Source organism: Hyla sarda, chromosome 2, assembly GCF_029499605.1.
Source record: "Hyla sarda isolate aHylSar1 chromosome 2, aHylSar1.hap1, whole genome shotgun sequence".
Taxonomy (NCBI): Eukaryota; Metazoa; Chordata; class Amphibia; order Anura; family Hylidae; genus Hyla; species Hyla sarda.
In genome coordinates, this window is record NC_079190.1 from 312,062,164 (window position 1) to 312,085,461 (window position 23,298).

A 23,298-nucleotide genomic window follows, 5' to 3' on the forward strand; every position below is an offset into this window, starting at 1 on the left:
ATAGCCCATGCGACACAAATTTGGTCGCACAACCCGACAAAATATATCATCACTCCGAGTGTTTTTTAAACCCGACAAAATGGGCGTGGTTATCACAAAAAGGGGCGTGTTCAAGACAAAACAGAAAAAACACTCGGAGTATAAGGAAAAACTCACAGGAAAACCTGTGAATTTTTCTTCACTAATACCCGACAGCTCTGAGCTGTCTGGAAATTACTGAAAACCGAGTGAATCCTACCCCCATCATGGAACAGGGTCTGTTCCATGTTGGGGGTAGTAGTACAGGGGCTAAGGGGTTGATCGCATCAGGGCTCACTTCTGAGACCCGATCCGATCAAAGTTATTAAGCAGGGGAGCGGGCGGCATGGTTCGCTCCCCAGCAATGTATTTTACTTTCATTTTGAAATACCCCACTGCGATCCTTGAATGGCCTGTACTGAAGAGCCATTCAGGGATCCCTGCGAGCTGCGGTGGGGAAAGATATATAGAATCGCTGGGGGTTTTGTATATCTCCCCACAGCTTCTATATATCTTGCCCCCTGCTGCGCTATATGTCTTGTCCCCCGCTGCAGCGCATGTGTACATACATATATATACCCCCCGCACAGCGCTATTATATACCCCCGCAGCGCATGTGTACACATATATATATCCCCCCGCATAGCGCTATTATATACCCCCCGCAGCGCATGCAGATATATATTATATATGCCCCGCACAGCACATCTATATACGTATGCCTCTGAAGTGCTATTAATGACTAATACAGTGGTCTCCTCCAACTTGCGGACCTCCAGATGTTGCAAAACTACAACTCCCAGCATGCCGAGAAACAGCCGTTGGCTATCCGGGCATTCTGGGAGTTGTAGTTTTGCAACATCTGGAGGTCTGCAGGTTGTAGACCACTGTGCTTCAGAGGCATACGTATATAGAAACGAAATGGGGAGCAGACATATAGCGTTATCTGGTCCCCACTTCGCTTCTATACACAGTCCTCAGCAAACATCACAGCTGCCCCATCGCCTCCCCCATCCCCGGTCTTTTATGCTTCTGACTTTGGCGCTGTTGCTGTGCGCTGTCACTGTGCGCACTGACGAGTGACGTCCCCAACGCACATCGTGACGTCACCGTCAGTGCGCACAGTGACAGCGCACAGCAACAGCACCGAAGCCAGAAGCATTGCGGACCTGGGCCGGGAACAGATAATTATAACACCGGGGATGGGGGAGGCGATGGGGCAGCTGTGGTGTTTGCTGAGGAGTATGTATTGTAGCGAAGTGGGGACCAGATAACGCTATATGTCTGCTCCCCACTTCGCTTCTATATACGTATGCTTCTGAAGCGCAGTGGTCTCCAACCTGCGGACTTCCTGATGATGCAAAACTACAACTCCCAGAATGCCCAGACAGCCAACGGCTGTCCGTGCATGCTGGGAGTTGTAGTTTTGGAACATCTGGAGGTCCGCAAGTTGGAGGAGACCACTGCATTAGTCATTGATAGCACTTCAGAGGCATATGTATATAGATGCTCTTTGCGGGGCATATATAATATATATCTACATGCGCTGCGAGGGGGTATATAATAGCGATATGCGGGGGGATATATATATATGTGTACACATGCGCTGCAGGGGGTATATAATAGCGCTATGCAGGGGGGATATATATATATATGTGTGTACACATGCACTGCGGGGGATATATAATAGCGCTATGCGAGGGGGATATATATATATATACACATGCGCTGTGGGGGGTATATAATAGCGCTATGCGGGGGGGATATATATTACTCATGCGCTGCGGGGGGTATATAATAGCGCTGTGCGGGGGTATATATACACACATGCGCTGCAGGAGGTATATGATAGCGCTGTGCAGGGGACATATATAACATGCGCTGTGCGGGGGACATATATACAATTTACCCTGTGACACAATTTCCAACCCGTGGGACACAATTTTTTTTCCCATGCGACACATTAGTAAATCAGGGAGAAAAATACACAGAGTAAATGAGGAAACACTCAGAGATAAACCTGACACTCTTAGTAAATGAGGGCCATTCTGTCACATGGTCCCTGCAACAGAATTTAGGCGCAAAACCCAATAAAAAGAGTCCGAATCATGTTAGTAAATGAGGCCCAATATGTGTGATCGTGCAAAATTTGGAGAAGAAATGCCGCTATTTATATATAAGCATGTAAGAATATTAATATAAAGTATAAACCAAACATATTGTGCATAAAACAAGTATACAAATAGATAATTATACACATGCCCAATAATGATGGGTTACCAGATCAGTTACCACATACAATGATACTGCAAATCTACAAAAATAAACAATAAAAAGAAAGAGTCCCTCATTTTGAGCTATATACCTTATCGATAGTGCCACAAAGCTGCATCAAAAAAACAGATTATGTTCACACAATTTTATCCTGCACTATTATGATCCCGCACCATACATCCTTAATTATTAACCCATTAAAGGGGTACTCCACCCCTAGACATCTTATCCCCTATCGGGACCCAGACCCTCCAGCACTTCCGGAGCAGAAAAAGATGGTTGCCGCATGCTATATTGCGGGGGTCCCCAGCGGCGGGATCCCCGCGATCAGATAAGATGTCTAGGGGTGGAGTACCCCTTTAAGGACAAAGCCCATTTTCACCTTAAGGACCAGAGCGTTTTTTGCACATCTGACCACTGTCACTTTAAGCATTAATAACTCTGGGATGCTTTTACTTATGAATTTGATTCCAAGATTGCTTTTTTTCGTGACATATTCTACTTTAACATAGTGGAAAAATTTTGTCGATACTTGCATCATTTCTTGGTGAAAAATTCCCAAATTTCATGAAAAATTAGAAAATTTAGCATTTGTCTAACATTGAAACTCTCTGCTTGTAAGGAAAATAGACATATCAAATAAATTATATATTGATTCACATATACAATATGCCTACTTTATGTCTGCATCCTAAAGTTGACATGTTTTTACTTTTGGAAGATATCAGAGGGCTTCAAAGTGCAGCAGCAATTTTTCCATTTTTCACAACATTTTCAAAATTTAGACAGTTCCTAAATTTTCAGTTTTGAAGTGGATTTGAAGGGCCTTCATATTAGAAATACCCCATAAATTACCCCATTAAAAAAAACTGCACCCTTCAAAGTATTCAAAATGACATTCAGTAAGTGTGTTAACCCTTTAGTTGTTTCACAGGAATAGCAGCAAAGTGAAGGAGAAAATTCTAAATCTGCATTTTTTACAGTCGCATGTTCTTGTAGACCCAGTTTTTGAATTTTTACAAGGGGTAAAAGGAGAAAATTCCCCCAATAAATTTGTAAAGAAATTCCTCATATGTGGATGTCAAGTGTTCAGCGGGCGCAGTAGAGTGCTCAGAAGGGAAGGAGCGAGAGAGAGTTTTTCTGAAATGGTTTTTGGGGCCATGTCACAATTTGGAAGCCCCTAAAAAAATTTCAATAAAATGCTGTTTTCCCCCCAAATTTTACCTTTTTACAAGGGGTAATAGGAGAAAATGCCCCCCAAAATTTGTAACCCCATCTCTTCTGAGTATGGAAATACCCCATGTGTGGACATTAAATGCACTTAGAGTGCACTACAATGCTCAGAAAAGAAGGAGCCACATTTGGCTTGTGGAAAGCAAATTTAGCTGAAATGGTTTTTGGGTGGCATGTCGCATTTAGGAAGCCAAAAAAAAACGTGCCATGGCATAATATTTTTGAAACCACACCCCTCAAGGAGCGAAACAAGGAGTACAGTGAGCCTTAACACCTCACAGGTGTTTGACGACTTTTCATTAAAGTCGGATGTGTAAATGAAAAAACATGAAATGCAGTTTTTTCCCCCAAACTGAAATGCAGTTTTTTCCCCCAAACTTATCATTTTTACAAGAGGTAATAGGAGAAAATGCCCCCCAAAATTTGTAACCCCATTTCTTCTGAGTATGGAAATATCCCATATGTGGATGTAAAGTGCTCTGCGGGTGAACTACAATGCTCAGAAGAGAAGGAGCGCCATTGGGTCATGTGCATTTACAAAGCCCCCCGTGGTGCCAGAACAGTGGATCCCCCCCACATGTGACCCTATTTCGGAAACTACACCCCTCAGGGAATGTTATAAGGGGTGCAGTGAGCATTTACACCCCACTGGCCTTTGATAGATCTTTGGAACAGTGGGCTGTGCAAATGAAAAATTTAATTTTTCATTTTTACGGACAACCGTTAAAAAAATCTGTCAGACAACTGTGGGGTGTAAATGATCACTGCACCCCTTATTACATTCCTTGAGGGGTGCAGTTTCCAAAATGGTGTCACATGTGGGGGGGGGGCATTGTTCTGGCACCATGGGGGCTTTGTAAACACACTTGGCCTTCAATTCCAGACAAATTCTCTCTCCAAAAGACCAATGGCGAGCCTTCTCTTCTGAGCATTGTAGTTCGCCCGCAGACCACTTTACATCCAGATATGGAGTATATATACTCAGAAGAAATGGGGTTACAAATTTTGGGGGGCTTTTTTCCTATTACCCCTTGTAAAAAATGAACAATTTGGGATAACACCAGCATTTTAGTGAAAAAATACAATATTTTCAATTTCACGTCCAACTTTAACGAAAATTCGTCAAACACCTGTGGGGTGTTAAGGCTCACTGTACCCCTTGTTATGTTCTGTGAGGGATTTAGTTTCCAAAATAGGGTCATATGTGGGTGTTTTTTTTTGTGTTAATGTCAGAATCGCTGTAACGATCAACCACCCCTTTGCCAATCACCTCAAATGTACATGGTGTGCTCTCATTCCTGAGCCTTGTTGTGTGCCCACAGAGCATTTTACGTCCACATATGGGGTATTTCCGTACTCAGAAGAAATTGCGTTACAAGTTTTGGGGGTCCTTTTTTCCTTTTAGCTCTTGGGAAAATGAAAAGTATGGGGCAACACCAGCATGTTAGTGTAAAAAATGTTAAGTTTGGACACCACCACCACTGTCTCCAAACTGTGGCCCTCCAGATGTTGCAAAACTACTACTCCCAGCATGCCCAGACAGCCTTTGGCAACTCCTCGAACGCAGCAGTGAGGGTCACTTACCGCTGATCTTTACTGCTGCCTCCGCCGCTGCCTCCGCTGGTCCTGCTGCTGCCTGTCCCAATCCCACCGCCTGTCCCGCTGCAATCGCCAGTCCCGCCGCGATCGTTGGTCCCAGCACCCGACATCCAGGGGTGGGCAGAGCGGGGATTTAAATTTTAAAGGGATACTCCGGTGAAGACCTTTTTTCTTTTAAATCAACTGGTGGCAGAAAGTTAAACATATTTGTAAATTACTTCTATTAAAAAATCTTAATCTTTCCAGTACTTATTAGCTGCTGAATACTACAGAGGAAATTCCTTACTTTTTGGAACACTGATGACATCACGAACACAGTGCTCTCTGCTGACATCTCTGTCCATTTTAGCAACCATGCATAGCAGATGCATAGCAGATGTATGCTAAGGGCAGCATGGTGGCTCAGTGGTTAGCACTGCTGCCTTGCAGTGCTGGGGACTTGGGTTCAAATATTATAATAACGTCAGCAGAGAGAACTGTGGTCGTGATGGCATCAGAGAGCATTCAAAAAAGAAAAGAATTCCCTCTGTAGTATTCAGCAGCTAATAAGTACAGGAAGGATTAATATTTTTTAATAGAAGTAATTTACAAATATGTTTAACTTTCTGCCACCAGTTGATTTAAAAGAAAAAAGGTTTTCACTGGAGTACCCCTTTAACCTCCCTCCTGCTATTAGTCAGTTTGTCCTAATGACCAATGGCAGGGGATAGGAGCTCATATCCCTCAGGATAATCAGAGCTGTTTCTGTCAGCTCTGATCATTCTTATTTTCTGGGCTATTGGGTCACCAGAGACCCGATCAGCCCGGAACCCCGCAAGTCCTTGTCATTAGTCAGTCATTAACTGACTGACTAGTGACAATGATCAGCAGCAGGGGACCATTCTGATTGGTCCCCAGCTGCATAGTGTCATTGATCAGCTGTTCAGAACAGCTGCGATGAAGTTTCTATCACCATGCCAACGGACATGGTGATAGAAAATGTATTGGACGTCCATTTTTCCTGTAACTTAAGGCAAATGGACGTTCATAAACGTCCATTTGCTGGAAGGGGTTAAAAAATCTTAATCCTTCCAGTAATTTTTAGGGGCTGTATACTACAGAGAAAATGCTTTTCTTTTTGGATTCCTCTTCTGTCACGACCACAGTGCTCTCTGCTGACCTCTGCTGTCCATTTTAGGAACTGTCCAGAGGAGGAGAAAATCCCCATAGCAAACATATGCTGATCTAGACAGTTCCTAAAATGGACAGCAGAGGTCAGCAGAGAGCACTGTGGTCTTGACAGAAGAGAAATCCAAAAAGAAAAGCATTTCATCTGTAGTATACAGTCCCTATAAAGTACGAGAAGGATTAAGAATTTTTAATAGAAGTAATTTACAAAACTTGGAAGTCGGAGGGCTCACACTATATAGGAGATATATATATATATATATATATATATATATATCTATATCGAGGTACTTGTGTTGCACGTAACCCTTCATGCCAAAAAAATAATAATAATGCAAATTATGGTATAGACCTCAGGATACACACACACACACACATTATATATATATATGTGTGTGTGTGTGTGTGTGTGTGTGTGGTGTGTATAGTAACAGACCAGTTGTATATAAAGTTTTATATAAAGTTTAAAATAAATATTTATTATGATTTAGAATGTCCAAGCAGGGACCTTGCTATGGACTGAAACATATATAAATAAATAATAAAATAGATAAATTATTGCACAATGTGTAAAGGTAATATGTCCATATAAAACAATGGAACGGCCACCTATTGCACGATATTACTGTTATTGTAGCCAGTTGTGCGACAGTCAGCCTCCTATTTCACTGTGGTGCTGTTGCTGTTTGTAGCAATCAAAGTACAAAGAAAGACTTATACCCATGTTTGCATTTGCAACAGCTGGAACCCCCTGAAATTGGGACAACTGTTCAGGCGCGCGCACCCTGCCACGAGGACGCCACCGGTGAGCATTACCACTCGCCTGCATCCACACTCACCGCCTCTACACCGCATCTTTTACCACCAGACAGCCAGCCGCAACTCTGTGCCATTTCGGGAGGATATCGGGATTTCAAACACCGCACGGACATCATCATCGGGCCGGCTGCTTAGCCGTGCCAGTCTGCAGTATGGAGTCCGTCACCCAGCAGGACTGTCATCCCCATATAGCGGTGCGGTGAGTGGTGCCTAGCACCAAAGTAATGGCAAGATACAGAATACTCTTGATCCATCACAGACATCACTGTATCAAAATAACTTTGTTTGCTATATACTTTTGCTACAAACAACAACAGCATCACAGAGAAATAGGAGGCTGTTTAACTGACTGCAGTAATATCATTCAATAGGTGGCTGTTCCATTGTTTTATATGGACATTTTACCTTTACACATTGTGCAATAATTTATCTATTTTGTTATTTATTTAACGTATGTATGTTTCAGTCCATAGCAAGGGCCCTGCTTGGACATTTATTGTAAATCACAATAAATATGTATTTAAAACTTTATATACAACTAGTCTGTCACTATACACACACACACCACACACACACACACACACACACACACACATATATATATATATATATATATATATCTTGAGGTCTGTACCATAATTTGCATTATTCTTAATTTACAAACCTGTTTAACTTTCTGTCCCCAGAGATTAAAAAAAAAAAAAAAAAAAAAAAAAACTGTTTTCCACCGGAGTCCCCCTTTAACCCATTCTTATAATATATATTGTGTGTGTACATATACTTTAATTTATGAACATCAGTAGTGCAGGATCACATCCTGTCTTCTATTCAAGTCTGTTGGAAAACAAGTATCTAACTCCAAAATACGTCCCTATCAAAGATGTTCTGTCTGTAGTTTCCACCTCTTATAGGGGGACTAACTTTTTCAATTCCCTGTAACATCACAGAAGAAATATCACCTCCATGTTTTTTGGCACAATGTCCAGTAACCATTGATGTATGCTGAGAATTAAAATGTGCAATATTGGACAGGTGTTTGGGTCCTTGTTTTTAGTGTATTAATTTCACATCCCACCTATTGAACTTCGTACATGGATTGCAAGAAAATTATTGTGCACGTCTTTAGTATGAATAAGACTGGTACATCCGTCTGAAATGCGCAACTTTTGTCCTGTTTTATCGCTGTGGTGTTTTCAATAAAATAAGTTCTTATTGCACTGATACCTGCGCTGCACCTTTCACTATTTCCCTTGTGACATTTTCATAGTACAGTGAACTGTACTGCCCCACAAAATTACACAATTGCGCTTTTTTTCCCCTTGAATTTCTTAAAGTGTACCTGTCATATGCAAAAAAGGTGGGTGGTGGGAAGTGATTGGTGTGTCTGATCGTGTACTAATGGACAAGCTGAGGCTGCTGCAGGACTGGTAAGTGTCCCAGTAGTGGTCAGATTTTCAATAGCCATTTTATTTATTAAATATTCAAATTGTTTACAAAGGGTCTTACATTTTCATCAGTAACAACATAAGTTATTTAACCCCTTCAGGACGGAGCCCATTTTGGCCTTAAGGACCGGAGCGTTTTTTGCACATCTGACCACTGTCACTTTAAACATTAATAACTCTGGAATGCTTTTAGTTATCATTCTGATTCCGAGATTGTTTTTTCGTGACATATTCTACTTGAACATAGTGGTAATTTTTTGTCGATACTTGCATCCTTTCTTGGTGAAAAATCCGTAAATTTGTTGAAAAATTTGAAAATTTAGCATTTTTCTAACTTTGAAGCTCTCTGCTTGTAAGGAAAATGGATATTACGAATACATTTTTTTTGGTTCATATATACAATATGTCTACTTTATGTTTGCATCATAAAATTGACGAGTTTTTACTTTTGGAAGACACCAGAGGGCTTCAACGGTCAGCAGCAATTTTCCGATTTTTCACAAAATTTTCAAACTCAGTATTTTTCAGGGACCAGTTCAGGTTTGAAGTGGATTTGAAGGGTCTTCATATTAGAAATACCCCATAAATTACCCCATTATAAAAACTGCACCCCCCAAAGTATTAAAAATGACGTTCAGTCAGCGTTTTAACCCTTTAGGTGTTTCACACGAATAGCAACAAAGTGAAGGAGAAAATTCACAATCTTCATTTTTTACACTCACATGTTCTTGTAGACCCAATTTTTGAATTTTTACAAGGGGTAAAAGGACAAAATTTTTACTTGTATTTGTAGCCCAATTTCTCTCGGGTAAGGACATACCTCATATGTCTATGTAAAGTGTTCGGCGGGCGCAGTAGAGGGCTCAGAAGGGAAGGAGCGACAAGGGGATTTTGGAGAGTACGTTTTTCTGAAATGGTTTTTGGGGGGCATGTTACCTTTAGGAAGCCCTTATGGTGCCAGAACAGCAAAAAAAAAACACATGGCATACCATTTTGGAAACTAGACCCCTCGGGGAATGTAACATGGGATAAAGTGAACCTTAATACCCCACAGGTGTTTCACGACTTTTGCAAATGTAAATAAAAAAAAAATTTTACCTAAAATGCTTGTTTTCCCAAAAAATTTTTATTTTTAAAAAGGGTAATAGCAGAAAATACCCCTAAAAATTTGAAGCCCAATTTCTCCCGATTCAGAAAACACCCCATATGGGGGTGAAAAGTGCTCTGCTGGCGCACTACAGGTCTCGGAAGAGAAGGAGTCACATTTGGCTTTTTGAACGCAAATTTTTCTCTGGGGGCATGCCGCATTTAGGAAGTCCCTATGGTGCCAGGACAGCAAAAAACCCCCCACATGGCATACCATTTTGGAAACTAGACCCCTCGGGGAACGTAACAAGGGGTTAAGTGAACCTTTATACCCCACAGGTGTTTCACGACTTTTGCATATGTAAAAAAAATTTTTTTTTTTACCTAAAATGCTTGTTTTCCCAAAAATTTTACATTTTTAAAAAGGGTAAAAGCAGAAAATACCCCCCAAAATTTGTAACACAATTTCTCCCGAGTACGGCGATACCCCATATGTGACCCTTAACTGTTGGCTTGAAATACGACAGGGCTCCAAAGTGAGACCGCGATGCGCATTTGAGGCCTAAATTAGGGATTGCATAGGGGTGGACATAGGGGTATTCTACGCCAGTGATTCCCAAACAGGGTGCCTCCAGCTGTTGCAAAACTCCCAGCATGCCTGGACAGTCAACGGCTGTCCGACAATACTGGGAGTTGTTTTGCAACAGCTGGAGGCTCCGTTTTGGAAACAGTGGCGTACCAGACGTTTTTCATTTTTATTGGGGAGGGGAGGGGGGCTGTATAGGGGTATGTGTATACGTAGTGTTTTTTACTTTTTATTTTATTTTTTGTTAGTGTAGTGTAGTGTTTTTAGGGTACAGTCACACAGTAGTTTCTCGCTGGCAATTTGAGCTGCAGCAGAAAGTTTGCGGCAGCTCAAATTTGCAGCCAGATACTTACTGTAATCCTCCGCCCATGTGAGTGTACCCTGTACGTTCACATTGGGGGGGGGGGGACATCCAGCTGTTGCATAACTACAACTCCCAGCATGCCCGTTGGCTGTCGGTGACTGCTGAGAGTTGCAGTTTTGCAACAACTGTAGGCACACTGGTTATGTATCACTGAGTTTGTGACCTAACTCAGTGTTTCACAACCAGTGTGCCTCCAGCTGTTGCAAAACTACAACTCCTAGCATGTACGGTGCATGATGTACGGTGACTGCTGAGAGTTGTAGTTTGCAACAGCTGGAGGCACACCGGTCGTGAAACACTGAGTTAGGTAAAAAAAAAATCTGAGTTTCACAACCAGTGTGCCTTCAGCTGTTGCAAAACTACAACTCTCAGCAGTCACCGACAGCCAACGGGCATGCTGGGAGTTGTAGTTATGCAACCAGCAGATGCACTACTACAACTCCCAGCATGCACTTTAGCTGTTTGTGCAAGCTGGGAGTTGTAGTTATACAACAGCTGAAGGTACACTTTTCCATAGAAAGAATGTGCCTCCAGCTGTTGCAAAACCATAAGTCCCAGCATGCCCATAAGGGAATGCTGGGAGTTGTGGTGGTCTGCCTCCTGCTGTTGCATAACTACAGCTCCCAGCATGCCCTTTTTGCATGCTGGGAGCTGTTGCTAAGCAACAGCAGGAGGCTGTCACTCACCTCCAAAGATCCAGACGCTGCAGGTCAGTCCCGCCGCCGCAGCTGCTCCTGGGGCCCCGATCCCAACAGGGGCGCTGGGGATCGGGGTCCCCAGCACCCGGGGTGCACGTCCTGCACCCGCTCACGTCCTCCGGAAGAGGGGCGGAGCGGGTGCGGGAGTGACACCCGCAGCAGGCGCCCTGATTGTTCGGCCGGTAATCCGGCCGCCGAATCAGGGCGATCGTGAGGTGGCACCAGTGCCACCTCACCCCTGCAGGCTCTGGCTGTTCGGGGCCGTCAGAGACGGCCCCGAACAGCCAGTAATTCCAGGTCATCGGGTCACTGGAGACCCGATTGACCCGGAATCGCCGCAGATCGCTGGACTGAATTGTCCAGCGATCTGCGGCGATCGCCGACATGGGGGGGCATAATGACCCCCCTGGGCGATATGCCGGGATGCCTGGGATACGCCCTCGGTCCTTAAGGACTCGGGATGCAGGGCGTATCCATACGCCCTATGTCCTGAAGAGGTTAATTATTTTAAAAAGTTTTTGGATCTGACAGTGCACATTAAACTGCTTCACTGTATTTACCGTGACCTTCTACAGGAAGGCTATTGCATGCATCCACTACTCACTCATTACAGTAATACTTCCAGATAGAAAGTATAAACCTTAACCCCTTGAGGACCAATCCCACTTTGACCTTAAGGACCTTTTTTCATTTTAGCATTTTTGTTTTTTTTCCTCCTCTCCTTTTAAAATCCATGTCTTATTTTTTTGGTTGCACCATACACTTTTTGGTAAAATAAAATATCTCATTACAAAATGCAAGCCCTCATATGGGTCGGTAGATGAAAAATATTATTTGCGGGCGGAAATTTATAAGAAGACTGCATATTTGCAACTTTTTGGAGGTTTGGTTTTTACACAGTGCGCTATGTAGTCAAAATGATACATTATCTTTATTCTGTAGGTTAATATGATAAAAATGATACCCAGTTTATATAGTTTTTTAATTATTATTGTACTGAAAAAAATGCTAACTTTTTTTAAACAAAATTAGCCAAATGTCAATCAGGGCGCAGATCTGTCTCCCTGTGGTTTCAGTCTCAGTCACCTCCGGACACACAGTGCGGCTGACGACAAGTACGCGGAAAAATAAAAAAGCTAAAGGGGTCAAAATAGGACAATTTTAAATGTATTTTAACCCCTTAAGGACGCAGCTCATTTTCACCTTAACCCCTTCAGGACCAAGCCCATTTTGGCCTTAAGGACCAGAGCGTTTTTTGCATATATGACCACTGTCACTTTAAAGATTAATAACTCTGGAATGCTTTTAGTTATCATTCTGATTCAGAGATTGTTCTTTTGTGACATATTCTACTTTAACATAGTGGTAAAATTTATGGTAACTTGCATCCTTTCTTGGTGAAAAATCCATAAATTTGATGAAAAATTTGAAAATGTTGCATTTTTCTAACTTTGAAGCTTTCTGCTTGTAAGTAAAATGTATATTACGAAAAAAAAAATTATTCACATATACAATATGTCTACTTTATGTTTGCATAATAAAATTGACAAGTTTTTACTTTTGGAAGACACCAGAGGGCTTTAAAGTTCAGCAGCAATTTTCCAATTTTTCACAAAATTTTCAAACTCGATATTTTTCAGGGACCAGTTCAGTTTTGAAGTAGATTTGAAGGGTCTTTGTATTAGAAATACCCCATAAATGACCCCAATATAAAAACTACACCCCCCAAAGTATTCAAAATGACATTCAGTAAGTGTTTTAACCCTTTAGGTATTTCACAGGAATAGCAGCAAAGTAAAGGAGAAAATTCAAAATCTTCATTTTTTACACTCACAAGTTCTTGTAGACCCAATTTTTGAATTTTTGCAAGTGGTAAAAGGAGAAAATTTTTACTTGTATTTGTAGCCCAATTTCTCTCGAGTAAGCACATACCTCATATGTCTATGTAAAGTGTTCGGCGGGCGCAGTAGAGGGCTCAGAAGGGAAGGAGCGACAAGGGGATTTTGGAGAGTACATTTTTCTGAAATGGTTTTTGGGGGGCATGTTGCATTTAGGAAGCCCCTATGGTGCCAGAACAGCAAAAAAAAAAAAAAAACACATGGCATACCATTTTGGAAACTAGACCCCTCGGGGAACGTAACATGGGATAAAGTGAGCCTTAATACCCCACAGGTGTTTCATGACTTTTGCAAATGTAAAAATAAATAAATAATTTTTACCTAAAATGCTTGTTTTCCCAAAAATTTTACATTTTTAAAAAGGGTAATAGCCGAAAATACCCCTCAAAATTTGAAGCCCAATTTCTCCCGATTCAGAAAACACCCCATATGGGGGTGAAAAGTGCTCTGCTGGCACACTACAGGTCTCAGAAGAGGAGTAGTCACATTTGGCTTTTTGGAAGCAAATTTTGCTCTGGGGGCATGCCGCATTTAGGAAGCCACTATGGTGCCAGGACAGCAAAAAAAAAAAAAAAACATGGCATACCATTTTGGAAACTAGACCCTTCGGGGAACGTAACAAGGGGTTAAGTGAACCTTTATACCCCACAGGTGTTTCACGACTTTTGCATATGTAAAAAAAAACATTTTTTTTTTACCTAAAATGCTTGTTTTCCCAAATATTTAAATTTTTTTAAAAGGTTAAAAGCAGAAAATACCCCGCAAAAATTTGTAACACAATTTCTCCCGAGTACGGCGATACCCCATATGTGACCCTAAACTGTTGCCTTGAAATACGACAGGGCTCCAAAGTGAGAGAGCCATGCGCATTTGAGGCCTAAATTAGGGATTTGCATAGGGGTGGACATAGGGGAATTCTACGCCAGTGATTCCCAAACAGGGTGCCTCCAGCTGTTGCAAAACTCCCAGCATGCCTAGACAGTCAACGGCTGTCTGACAATACTGGGAGTTGTTGTTTTGTCACAGCTGGAGGCTCCGTTTTGGAGACAGTGGCGTACCAGACCTTTGTCATTTTTATTGGGGATTGGGGAGGGGGGCTGTGTAGGGGTATGTGTATATGTAGTGTGTTTTAGTTTTTATTTTATTTTGTGTTAGTGTAGTGTTTTTAGGGTACAGTCACACGGGCGGGGGTTCACAGTAGTTTCTCGCTGGCAGTTTGAGCTGCGGCAGAAAATTTGCCGCAGCTCAAACTTGCAGCCGGATACTTACTGTAAACCTCCGCCCATGTGAGTGTACCCTGTACGTTCACATTGGGGGGGGGGGGGGGACAACCAGCTGTTGCAAAACTACAACTCCCAGCATGCGCTGACAGACTGTACATGCTGAGAGTTTTAGTTTTGCAACAGCTGTAGGCACACTGGTTATGTATCACTGAGTTTGTGACCTAACTCAGTGTTTCACAACCAGTGTGCCTCTAGCTGTTGCAAAACTACAACTCCCAGCATGTACGGTGACTGCTGAGAGTTGTAGTTTGCAACAGCTGGAGGCACACCGGTCGTGAAACACTGAGTTAGGTAAAAAAAGACTCTGAGTTTAACAACCATTGTGCCTTCAGCTGTTGCAAAACTACAACTCTCAGCAGTCACCGACAGCTAACGGGCATGCTGGGAGTTGTAGTTATGCAACCAGCAGATGCACCACTACAACTCCCAGCATGCCCTTTTTGCATGCTGGGAGCTGTTGCTAAGCAACAGCAGGAGGCTGTCACTCACCCAACTCCTGATCCACGCTGCAGGTCAGTGCCTCGCCGCTGCCGCTGATTCCCATAAGGGAATGCTGGGAGTTGTGGTGGTCTGCCTCCTGCTGTTGCATAACCCGCACGCGCTCACGTCCTCCGGAAGAGGGGTGGAGCGGGTTGCGGGAGTGACACCCGCAGCAGGTGCCCTGATTGGTCAGCAGGTAAACCGGCCGACGAATCAGGGCGATCGTGAGGTGGCACCAGTGCCACCTCACCCCTGCTGGCTATGGCTGTTTGGGGCCGTCTCTGACGGCCCTGATCAGCCAGTAATTGTCCAGCGATCTGAGGCCATCGCCGACATGGGGGGTCATCATGACCCCCCTGGGCGATATGCCCCAATGCCTGCTGAACGATTTCAGCAGGCATCGGGCACCGGCTCCGCTCCAGATGGCTGCGAGGGGCCTGGAAAGCACATGACGTTCTCATACGTCATGTGTCCTTAAGGACTTGGAAATGGAGACGTATGAGAACGTCATGTGTCCTTAATGGCTTAAGGACTGAACCCTTTTTTGCAATTCTGACCGCCGTCACTTTATGTATTAATAACTCTGGGATGCTTTTACCGATTATTCTGATTCCGAGATTGTTTTTTCGTGACATATTCTACTTTATTTTAGTGGTAAATTTTCATCGTTACTTGCATCCTTTCTTGGTGAAAAATCCCCAAATTTCATAAAAATTTTGAAAATGTTGCATTTTTCTAACTTTGAAACTCTTTGCTTGTAAGGAAAATGGATATTCCAAATAAATGTTATATTGATTCACAAATACAATATGTCTACTTTATGTTGGCATCATAAAATTGACATATTTTTACTAATCCGTAAAGAAGAGAATAAGAAACCAGGGCAACTCACCAATTACGTAAACTTCAAGCTTCTTTATTGATCCATGAAGGGTATAAACTGTGCAAGACACGGGTGGACAAACAACAAGGGGATGTTCGTTCGGGGCTACGGTGCCGTTTCGCAAGATATGCTTCAACTGGCCCACTTCTTTCTTTCTACTATTGAATATTGACATATTTTTACTTTTTGAAAAAATTTGAGGGCTTCAAAGTATAGCAGCAATTTTCAAAATTTTCATGAAAAGTGCAAAATCTGAAGGGAAAGAAGTTACAGAACTACAACTCCCAGCATGCCTGGGCCGCCTTTTGCTGTATGGGCATGCTGGGAGTTGCAGTTTGGCAACCACTAGAAGGGCAGCAGTAAATATCACTTTACTGCCACCTTCCTTTGCCCCCCCCACCGTTGCTTCCCTACCTGCGCCGCTGATCTCCGCTGCTGTCACCGATGATCGGCGGTCCCTACGGCATCTTCTCGTCAGGTACCGGCTGCCATCTTCTTCCCCTGTTCCGCCCGACATCCAGGGGTGGGCAGAGCGAGGGGTTTCCATGGCAACCCCTGCCATTGGTCAGCATTCATTGCTGACTAATGACAGGGGATAGGAGGAGATCGCAGCACTGCAACATTGCTCCTATCCCTCAGGATGATCGGGGCTGTCACTCACAGCTCCGATCATCCCTATTTTCCGAGCGATCGGGTCACCAGAGACCCGATCAGCCCAGAAATTCAGAGACCTGAATTGACATGCGATTTCCTGTGATTGCCGACATGGGAGGTCGCAGGACCCCCCTCTGCGATGTGCCGGGATGGCTGCTGAATGATTTCAGCCGGCATCCCGGTCCGGTCCCCAACAGGCTAGCGGCAGGGACCGTAATTCCCACGGGTGTATCCATACGCCCTACGTCCTTAAGGACTCGGAATGCAGGGCATATGCATACGCCCTGAATCCTGAACAGGTTAAGGACCAGGGTTTTTTCCATTTTTGCACTTTGGTTTTTTCCTCCTTACCTCCATTAAAAAATCATAACTCTTTCAATTTTGCACCTAAAAATCCATATGATTATGCTTATTTTTTGCGCCACCAATTCTACTTTGTAATGACCTCAGTTATTTTACCCAAAAATCTATGGCGAAATGGAAAAAAAAACCTTTAACAGGGATGCTTTTCCTGATTATATTATCCTTGTTCCTAAACGTCAACGATTTACTCTTCATAGCTGACAGCTGCGTCTATCTCTTGTTTATTATTAATATTTGAGTTATCTTTATTTCTCATTTCATTGAAAATAATGAAACAATTGAAAAATGATTTCTGGAAAGTGAAAAGCAAAAGTGAGGGAAAAATATAATCAAACATCACTGATAGTAAGGGGTTAATACAAAGTAGAGCTTACCTGCTCTGATATGGTTAAGAGAAGCTAACATCCGCAGCATGAAAGATGCAGGCACTGTAATGGTGTTTCGAGTTTCCTCCAACATTAATTCATTACGCGAAATAACCTAGATATCCAAAAATATATAGGGAAAACAGATATTATAATGAATCTATTGGGATATAGAACTAAAATATACAGTAAATATTTTAAATTGACTTTCTAAAGTAGGTATACAGGACTAGATTTAAGATTTTGTCCATAACCCCCCACAAATTTTTTTTAATAAAATAAAAAACAAACAACGTTTCTGTTTGTCCACGGGATGTACTCAACCCTATTCATTTAAAGGGGTACTCCAGCTGTAACGCCCCCTCCCATAGGCTTGCATTGAGGGGCGGGGCTTGACATCACACGGGGTGGAGGGGTGACGTCACACACTGCCTGCCCCGTGGTCGCCGGTAATCAGACCCAGAGCGAACATGCTCCGGGGACTGATTTTAACTGGGGTGCTTGCGTGCAAGATCACGGGGGTCCCCAGCGGAGGGACCCCAGCGATCAGGCATCTTATCCCCTATCCTTTGGATAGGGGATAAGATGTCTAAGTGCCGGAGTACCCCTTTAAATGTGTACGAGCTGCAATACTTAAAGGGGTACTCCACTAGAAAAATTTTAAATCAACTGGTGGCAGAAAGTTAAACAGATTTGTAAATTACTTCTATTAAAAAATCTTAATCCTTCCAGTACTTATCAGCTGCTATATGCTCCACTGGAAATCTTTTCTTTTTTAATTTCCTTTCTGTCTGGCTACAGTGCTCTGTGCTGACACCTCTGTCCATTTAGGAACTGTCCAGAGTAGGAGCAAATCCCCATAGAAAACCTCTCCGTACTGAACAGTCCCTGATTCATGATTGCTAATGTCTGTCATTACCTTCTTAAATGCTATGCTCACAGCATTTAAGAGGTTTCTGACAGCCGCGACACCTGTCATCCCTTCGATCAGCAACCTCTGTCCGTGTCAGGAACTGTCCGGAGAAGGAAAAGGTTTGCTATGGGGATTTGCTCCTACTCTGGACAGTTCCTGACACGGACAGAGGTGTCAGCAGGGAGCACTATGATCAGACAGAAAAGAACAACTTAACTTCCTCTGTAGTATACAGCAGCTGATAAGTACTAGAAGGATTAAGATTTCTTAATAGAAGTAATTCACAAATTTGAAGCCAGTTGATATGAAAAAAATAATAATAGTTTTCCACTGGAGTATCCTTTTAATGATTGCTTATAGAAGTCTCCTATAGGGACTTAAATAGTTTAAGTAAAATAAGTGAAAGAAATTGTTGTTAAAAATATTTTTTTTTAAATCTCCCCTCCACTAATACTCAAAATTTTTTTTTTTTATATTTACCTTTAAGTAACCCCTAAAGGACACAGACCCTTTTGGCCTTGAGGACAAAGGCAAAAAAAAACATATTTGGGATTGTTTTTTGTGAGACCAATTGTACTTTGTAATGACAATTCTACCATAAAATGTACAGCGAAACAAAAAATAATCATTTGTGTAGGAAAATTAAAGGAATAGTCCAGTCCTGAAAAACTTATCCTCTATCCTAAGGATAGGGGATAAGTTTTAGATCGCGGGGGGTCAGACCGCTGGGCCCCCCCGCGATCTCCTGTACGGGGCCCCGGCAGCCTGTGGGAAGGGGGCGTGTTGACCACAGCACGAAGCAGCAGCTGATGCGCCCCCTCGGCAATCTCCAGCTCTGCCATAGCCAGCTCTGCAATAGAGTTGTACTGAGGGGGCGTGTTGGCCTCCACTTCATGCGGTGGTCATACAGGAGACCATGGGGGGCCCCAGCAGTCGGATTCTCTGCGATCTGAAACTTATCCCCTCTCTTTAGCATAGAGGATATGTTTTTCAGGACTGGACTACTCCTTTAATAAGGAAACCTTTGGGGTGGCTTTTGTTTTTATAAAGCGCATTCAAAGGTAAAAATTACACGTCCTCTTTATTCTGTGTGTAAAAATAATTAAAATGATTCCTAGTTTATATAGCTTTTTCTATTATTGTACTGCTTTCAAAAGAGGTAGAATTTTTATTTTATTTTTTAACAAAAACAGTTTGCTTAAAATTGCTCTATTCTGACCACTATAATGTTCTTATGTTTCTGTATGTGTATCGAGGCTCATTTTTGGGCGATGATCTGTAGTTTTTATCAGTATCATTTTTGTTTAGATTGGACATTTTGATCACTTTTAATTAATTATTGTTTATAATATATATTATTATCATTTTTTTTTTTTTTTACGTTTATGTAGTTCCCTGTGCAGGATCATAAACAATATATCTTAATTATCTTAATAGTTTGGACCAAATATGTTTACTATTTATTTATTATTTGTAAAATAGGAAAAGATGTTAATTGTTAGGGGAGGGACATTTAGATAATTTAAACAACTTGATTGCATTAACTATACAATGCTAAGTCTATACAATGGATTGTACAGCATGATTGGCCTGGCACTGCACTACTGAGGATTCGATTTGAAGGCTGGAGGCCGTAATTTTTCCCTTAGTCCCAACAGCAGCACAGATGGGGTATTCTAGGCCCCCCCACCCCCCACCAAAAAATAATAAAAATAAACTGGTAGAACCAATTATTATTATTATTATTTTTTTAGAAATTGAATTAAATGTGAAAACATACCCACAATTACCCCTATAAGGCATATTGATTATGTCACTAGGGGTGGGGCTACACCCAGGAGCCAGGGGTGGTAAATGTAAGGCTCTGTTTACATTTTACGTTTTTGTATTATGTGAACAGACCCTTCTGGCAGTGTCTTTCCAGAAAGCGAGACTCCAGCTGTTGCTGTGCTACAATTCCCAGCATGCCTGGACAGCCAAAGGCTGTCTGGGCATGCTGAGAGTTGTACTTTTGCAAAAATTGGAGGCTCCCTGTTTGGAAAGATATTGCATTATGCTAAAAATTAGTGATGAGCGGCATTGGCCATATTCGAATTCACGATATTTCGTGAATATATAGACGAATATTTGTCCAATATTCGCGAATTTCACGCATTCGTTATATTCGCATATGTGAATATCTGCATATTCGAGGAAGAAATAGTGAGGGGGTGGGCAACTTTACTATTGGTTTCTAGGGATGTTGTTGATAACCTCTGACAAGTGTATTTGCATCATTCTAATTGGCACACAAGTGAAAAGAAGGAATATGCAAATATTCACATATGCAAATATATGTATATACCAATATTCCCATATGCGAATATGCGGAAAAAAGTGAATATTCCTAATTTCGAATATATAGCGAATATATTCGCAATATTCATGACTTTGCAATAAAAATTCAAAATGCGAATACCGTATTTATCGGGGTATACCACGCACCGGCCTATAACACACACCCTCATTTTACCAAGGATATTTGGGTAAAAAAAGTTTTTTACCCAAATATCCATGGTAAAATGAGGGTGCGTGTGTGCGCGTGTATACCCCAATACATCCCCAGGAAAGGCAGGGGGAGAGAGGCCGTCGCTGCCCGCTTCTCTCCCCCTGCCTTTCCTGGGGTCTAGAGCCGTGCTGCCGGCCCTTCTCTCCCCCTGGCTATCGGCGCCGCTGCCCGTTCTGTCCCCCTGACTATCGGTACCGGCGCCCCATTGCCGGCGCCGATAGCCAGGGGGAGAGAAGCGGCGCCGACAGCCAGGGGCACTGACGTCATGCGCCGCGCATAGCAACGACGAAGGGGACGCACGCCGGAGGCCTGCAGCAGCGCGGACCCGACCCAGGTAATTATGCCACCGGGGATGGGGGGAGGCAACGGGGCAGCGGCGCCGGCAATGGGTGCCGCTGCCCCTTCTCTCCCCCTGGCTATCGGCGCCGGTACCGATAGTCAGGGGGACAGAACGGGCAGCGGCGCCGATAGCCAGGGGGTGAGAAGGGCCGGCAGCAGGGCTCTAGACCCCAGGAAAGGCAGGGGGAGAGAAGCGGGCAGCGACAGCCTCTCTCCCCCTGCCTTTCCTGGGGCGGTATCGGCGTATAACACGCACATAGACTTTAGGCTAAAAATTTTAGCCTAAAAAGTGCGTGTTATACGCCGATAAATACGGTATTTGCACCCAACACTACTAAAAATGTATTTACCCATTTTTCATATTTTTTTCTTCTCATTTCAGATCAGTGTATGTGAAGGACTAAATCAGATTCATTGGACGCCATCAATGGCCAGCGTTTTTTCTTTTTTTAATGAAATAGCTAACGAGGGCTTGTGAGGGAGTGTTTTTAGTAATAAAATATTTTTTATTATTTTAAAAGTGTTGTGGGTTTTTATATTTAATTTTCAGGCTTAGTAGTGAAAGCAGTCTTATAGAAGGAACCCATTACTAAGCCGGGGCTTAGCATAAGCTCCAAAAACAGCTAGCGCTAAGCCCCAAATATTACCCCGGAACCCACATTCATAGGGGCTTCGGGAAGAGCTGTTCAACAGGCCCGAAGTGTCAAAAATGGCACTCCGGGGCATAAGCGGTAACAGGCTGGCATTATTTGGGCTTGGGTGGGCCAGGAACAATGGTCCTCACCCACGCTGGTATTGTCAGGGGGTTTCTGCTTAGTTTGCATCTGGCTGAAAATGAAAAGACAGGGAACCATATGCATCGTTTTTTAATCTAAAATGAATAAATAGATAAAAACCGCATAGGGTTCCCTGTCTGTTCATTCTCAGCCAGATGCCAACCGAGCAGCAACAGCCTGACATTACCAGGGTGGGCAAGCACCACTGTTACTGGCTGTCTCCCCAGTCTAAATGATATTCGGTTCACACCATGTTTTTAGCAATACGGGACCATAACCGGACAGTTTTCGCGCCCGGTTCTCGCTCCCATATCCCAGCCAGACCCGCCCCATATGTAATGCATTTCAATGAGCCGCCCGGAGTCAAATGCTGACTCCGGTCGGCTCATTTTTGCCCCGTATACGGTTTCCTGACCGGACAAAAAACAGTAGTATACTCCGGTCGGCTCATTGAAATCATACAGTAGAAATAGGGAAAAAAAACAGCTCACCCCTCTTTAGTAGATCAATTACTTTGGCAGCAGCATATGTCTCGTGTAGGAAGCACGGAGGAAAACACTAGAGCTGGGTCTCCAGGTGTGGCAACTCCAAGGAAAAAGCGGATATCCATCTCCCAGTAGAATGAATAAAATCCAAACTTTAAAGAAAAATGCTAAAAAAAACATTCAGGTGGAAGGGAATAGAAAAACCAACAAAAGGTAAAAGCACAAACGAAACGCCAACGCGTTTCGACTTGTCAACAAGTCTTACTCATGGCACCTCATACTGACACAAAACCCGGTTTAAATATACCAGCACTAGACATGTGACACGCGATCGGGGATACACGCCCCTAAAGTGATATGGGGGGAAGATAAACACCAGACAAGTCCAATAATCAACAACAGTACATGTGTAAAAATTATACATATTTGCAAAAACAATAATATCCAAGTATAAATGATAGATGTACCCAAAAGGCTGTGTGGAGGAACAACCGCTATTACAATCTATAAAAGATTCAAGTTTTATGGTAAGTGACATGAAAGAACAAAAACACTATATGTCATAGTAGATATAGGACAGATAATTTCTATGATTGAGACCAGAAGGACATCTGCTTTCAAGGTTGAGTATCCAAAATGCTTCACGTTTACAGTATATACTTGCGTGCCCCAAATCCCTCCTCTTCGGGGTGAGTGTACCTTCTCTATGCCAGATTTACTGAACCACGGCAAAGACCCTTGTTACGCCTAGCGCTCCGGGTCCCCGCTCCTCCCCGGAGCGCTCACGGCGTCTTTCTCCCTGCAGCGCCCCGGTCAGTCCCGCTGACCGGGAGCGCTGCACTGTCATGGCCGTTGGGGATGCGATTCGCACAGCGGGACGCGCCCGCTCGCGAATCGCATCCCAGGTCACTTACCCGTCCCGGTCCCCTGCTGTCATGTGCTGGCGCGCGCGGCTCCGCTCTCTAGGGCGCGCGCGCGCCAGCTCTCTGAGACTTAAAGGGCCAGTGCACCATTGATTGATG

General features: G+C 43.1%; 1 protein-coding gene across 14 annotated transcripts in view; it reads right to left on the reverse strand.

Moving 5' to 3' along the window:
• Positions 1–23,298, reverse strand: part of DCAF6 (DDB1 and CUL4 associated factor 6) — a 1,246,835-nt gene that overhangs the window by 52,375 nt on the left and 1,171,162 nt on the right. For 13 of the 14 annotated variants that reach the window (XR_008888854.1, XM_056557692.1, XM_056557702.1 and 10 more), the window contains one exon: positions 17,225–17,330. The exons of the other annotated variant lie outside the window; for it this stretch is intronic. Coding sequence is in view for 12 of the 13 variants with exons in the window: in XM_056557692.1 (XP_056413667.1) it covers positions 17,225–17,330 (106 nt within the window). In the remaining variant the exon portion in view is untranslated. The remainder of the gene's footprint in view (positions 1–17,224; positions 17,331–23,298) is intronic. 14 annotated transcript variants of the gene reach the window in all.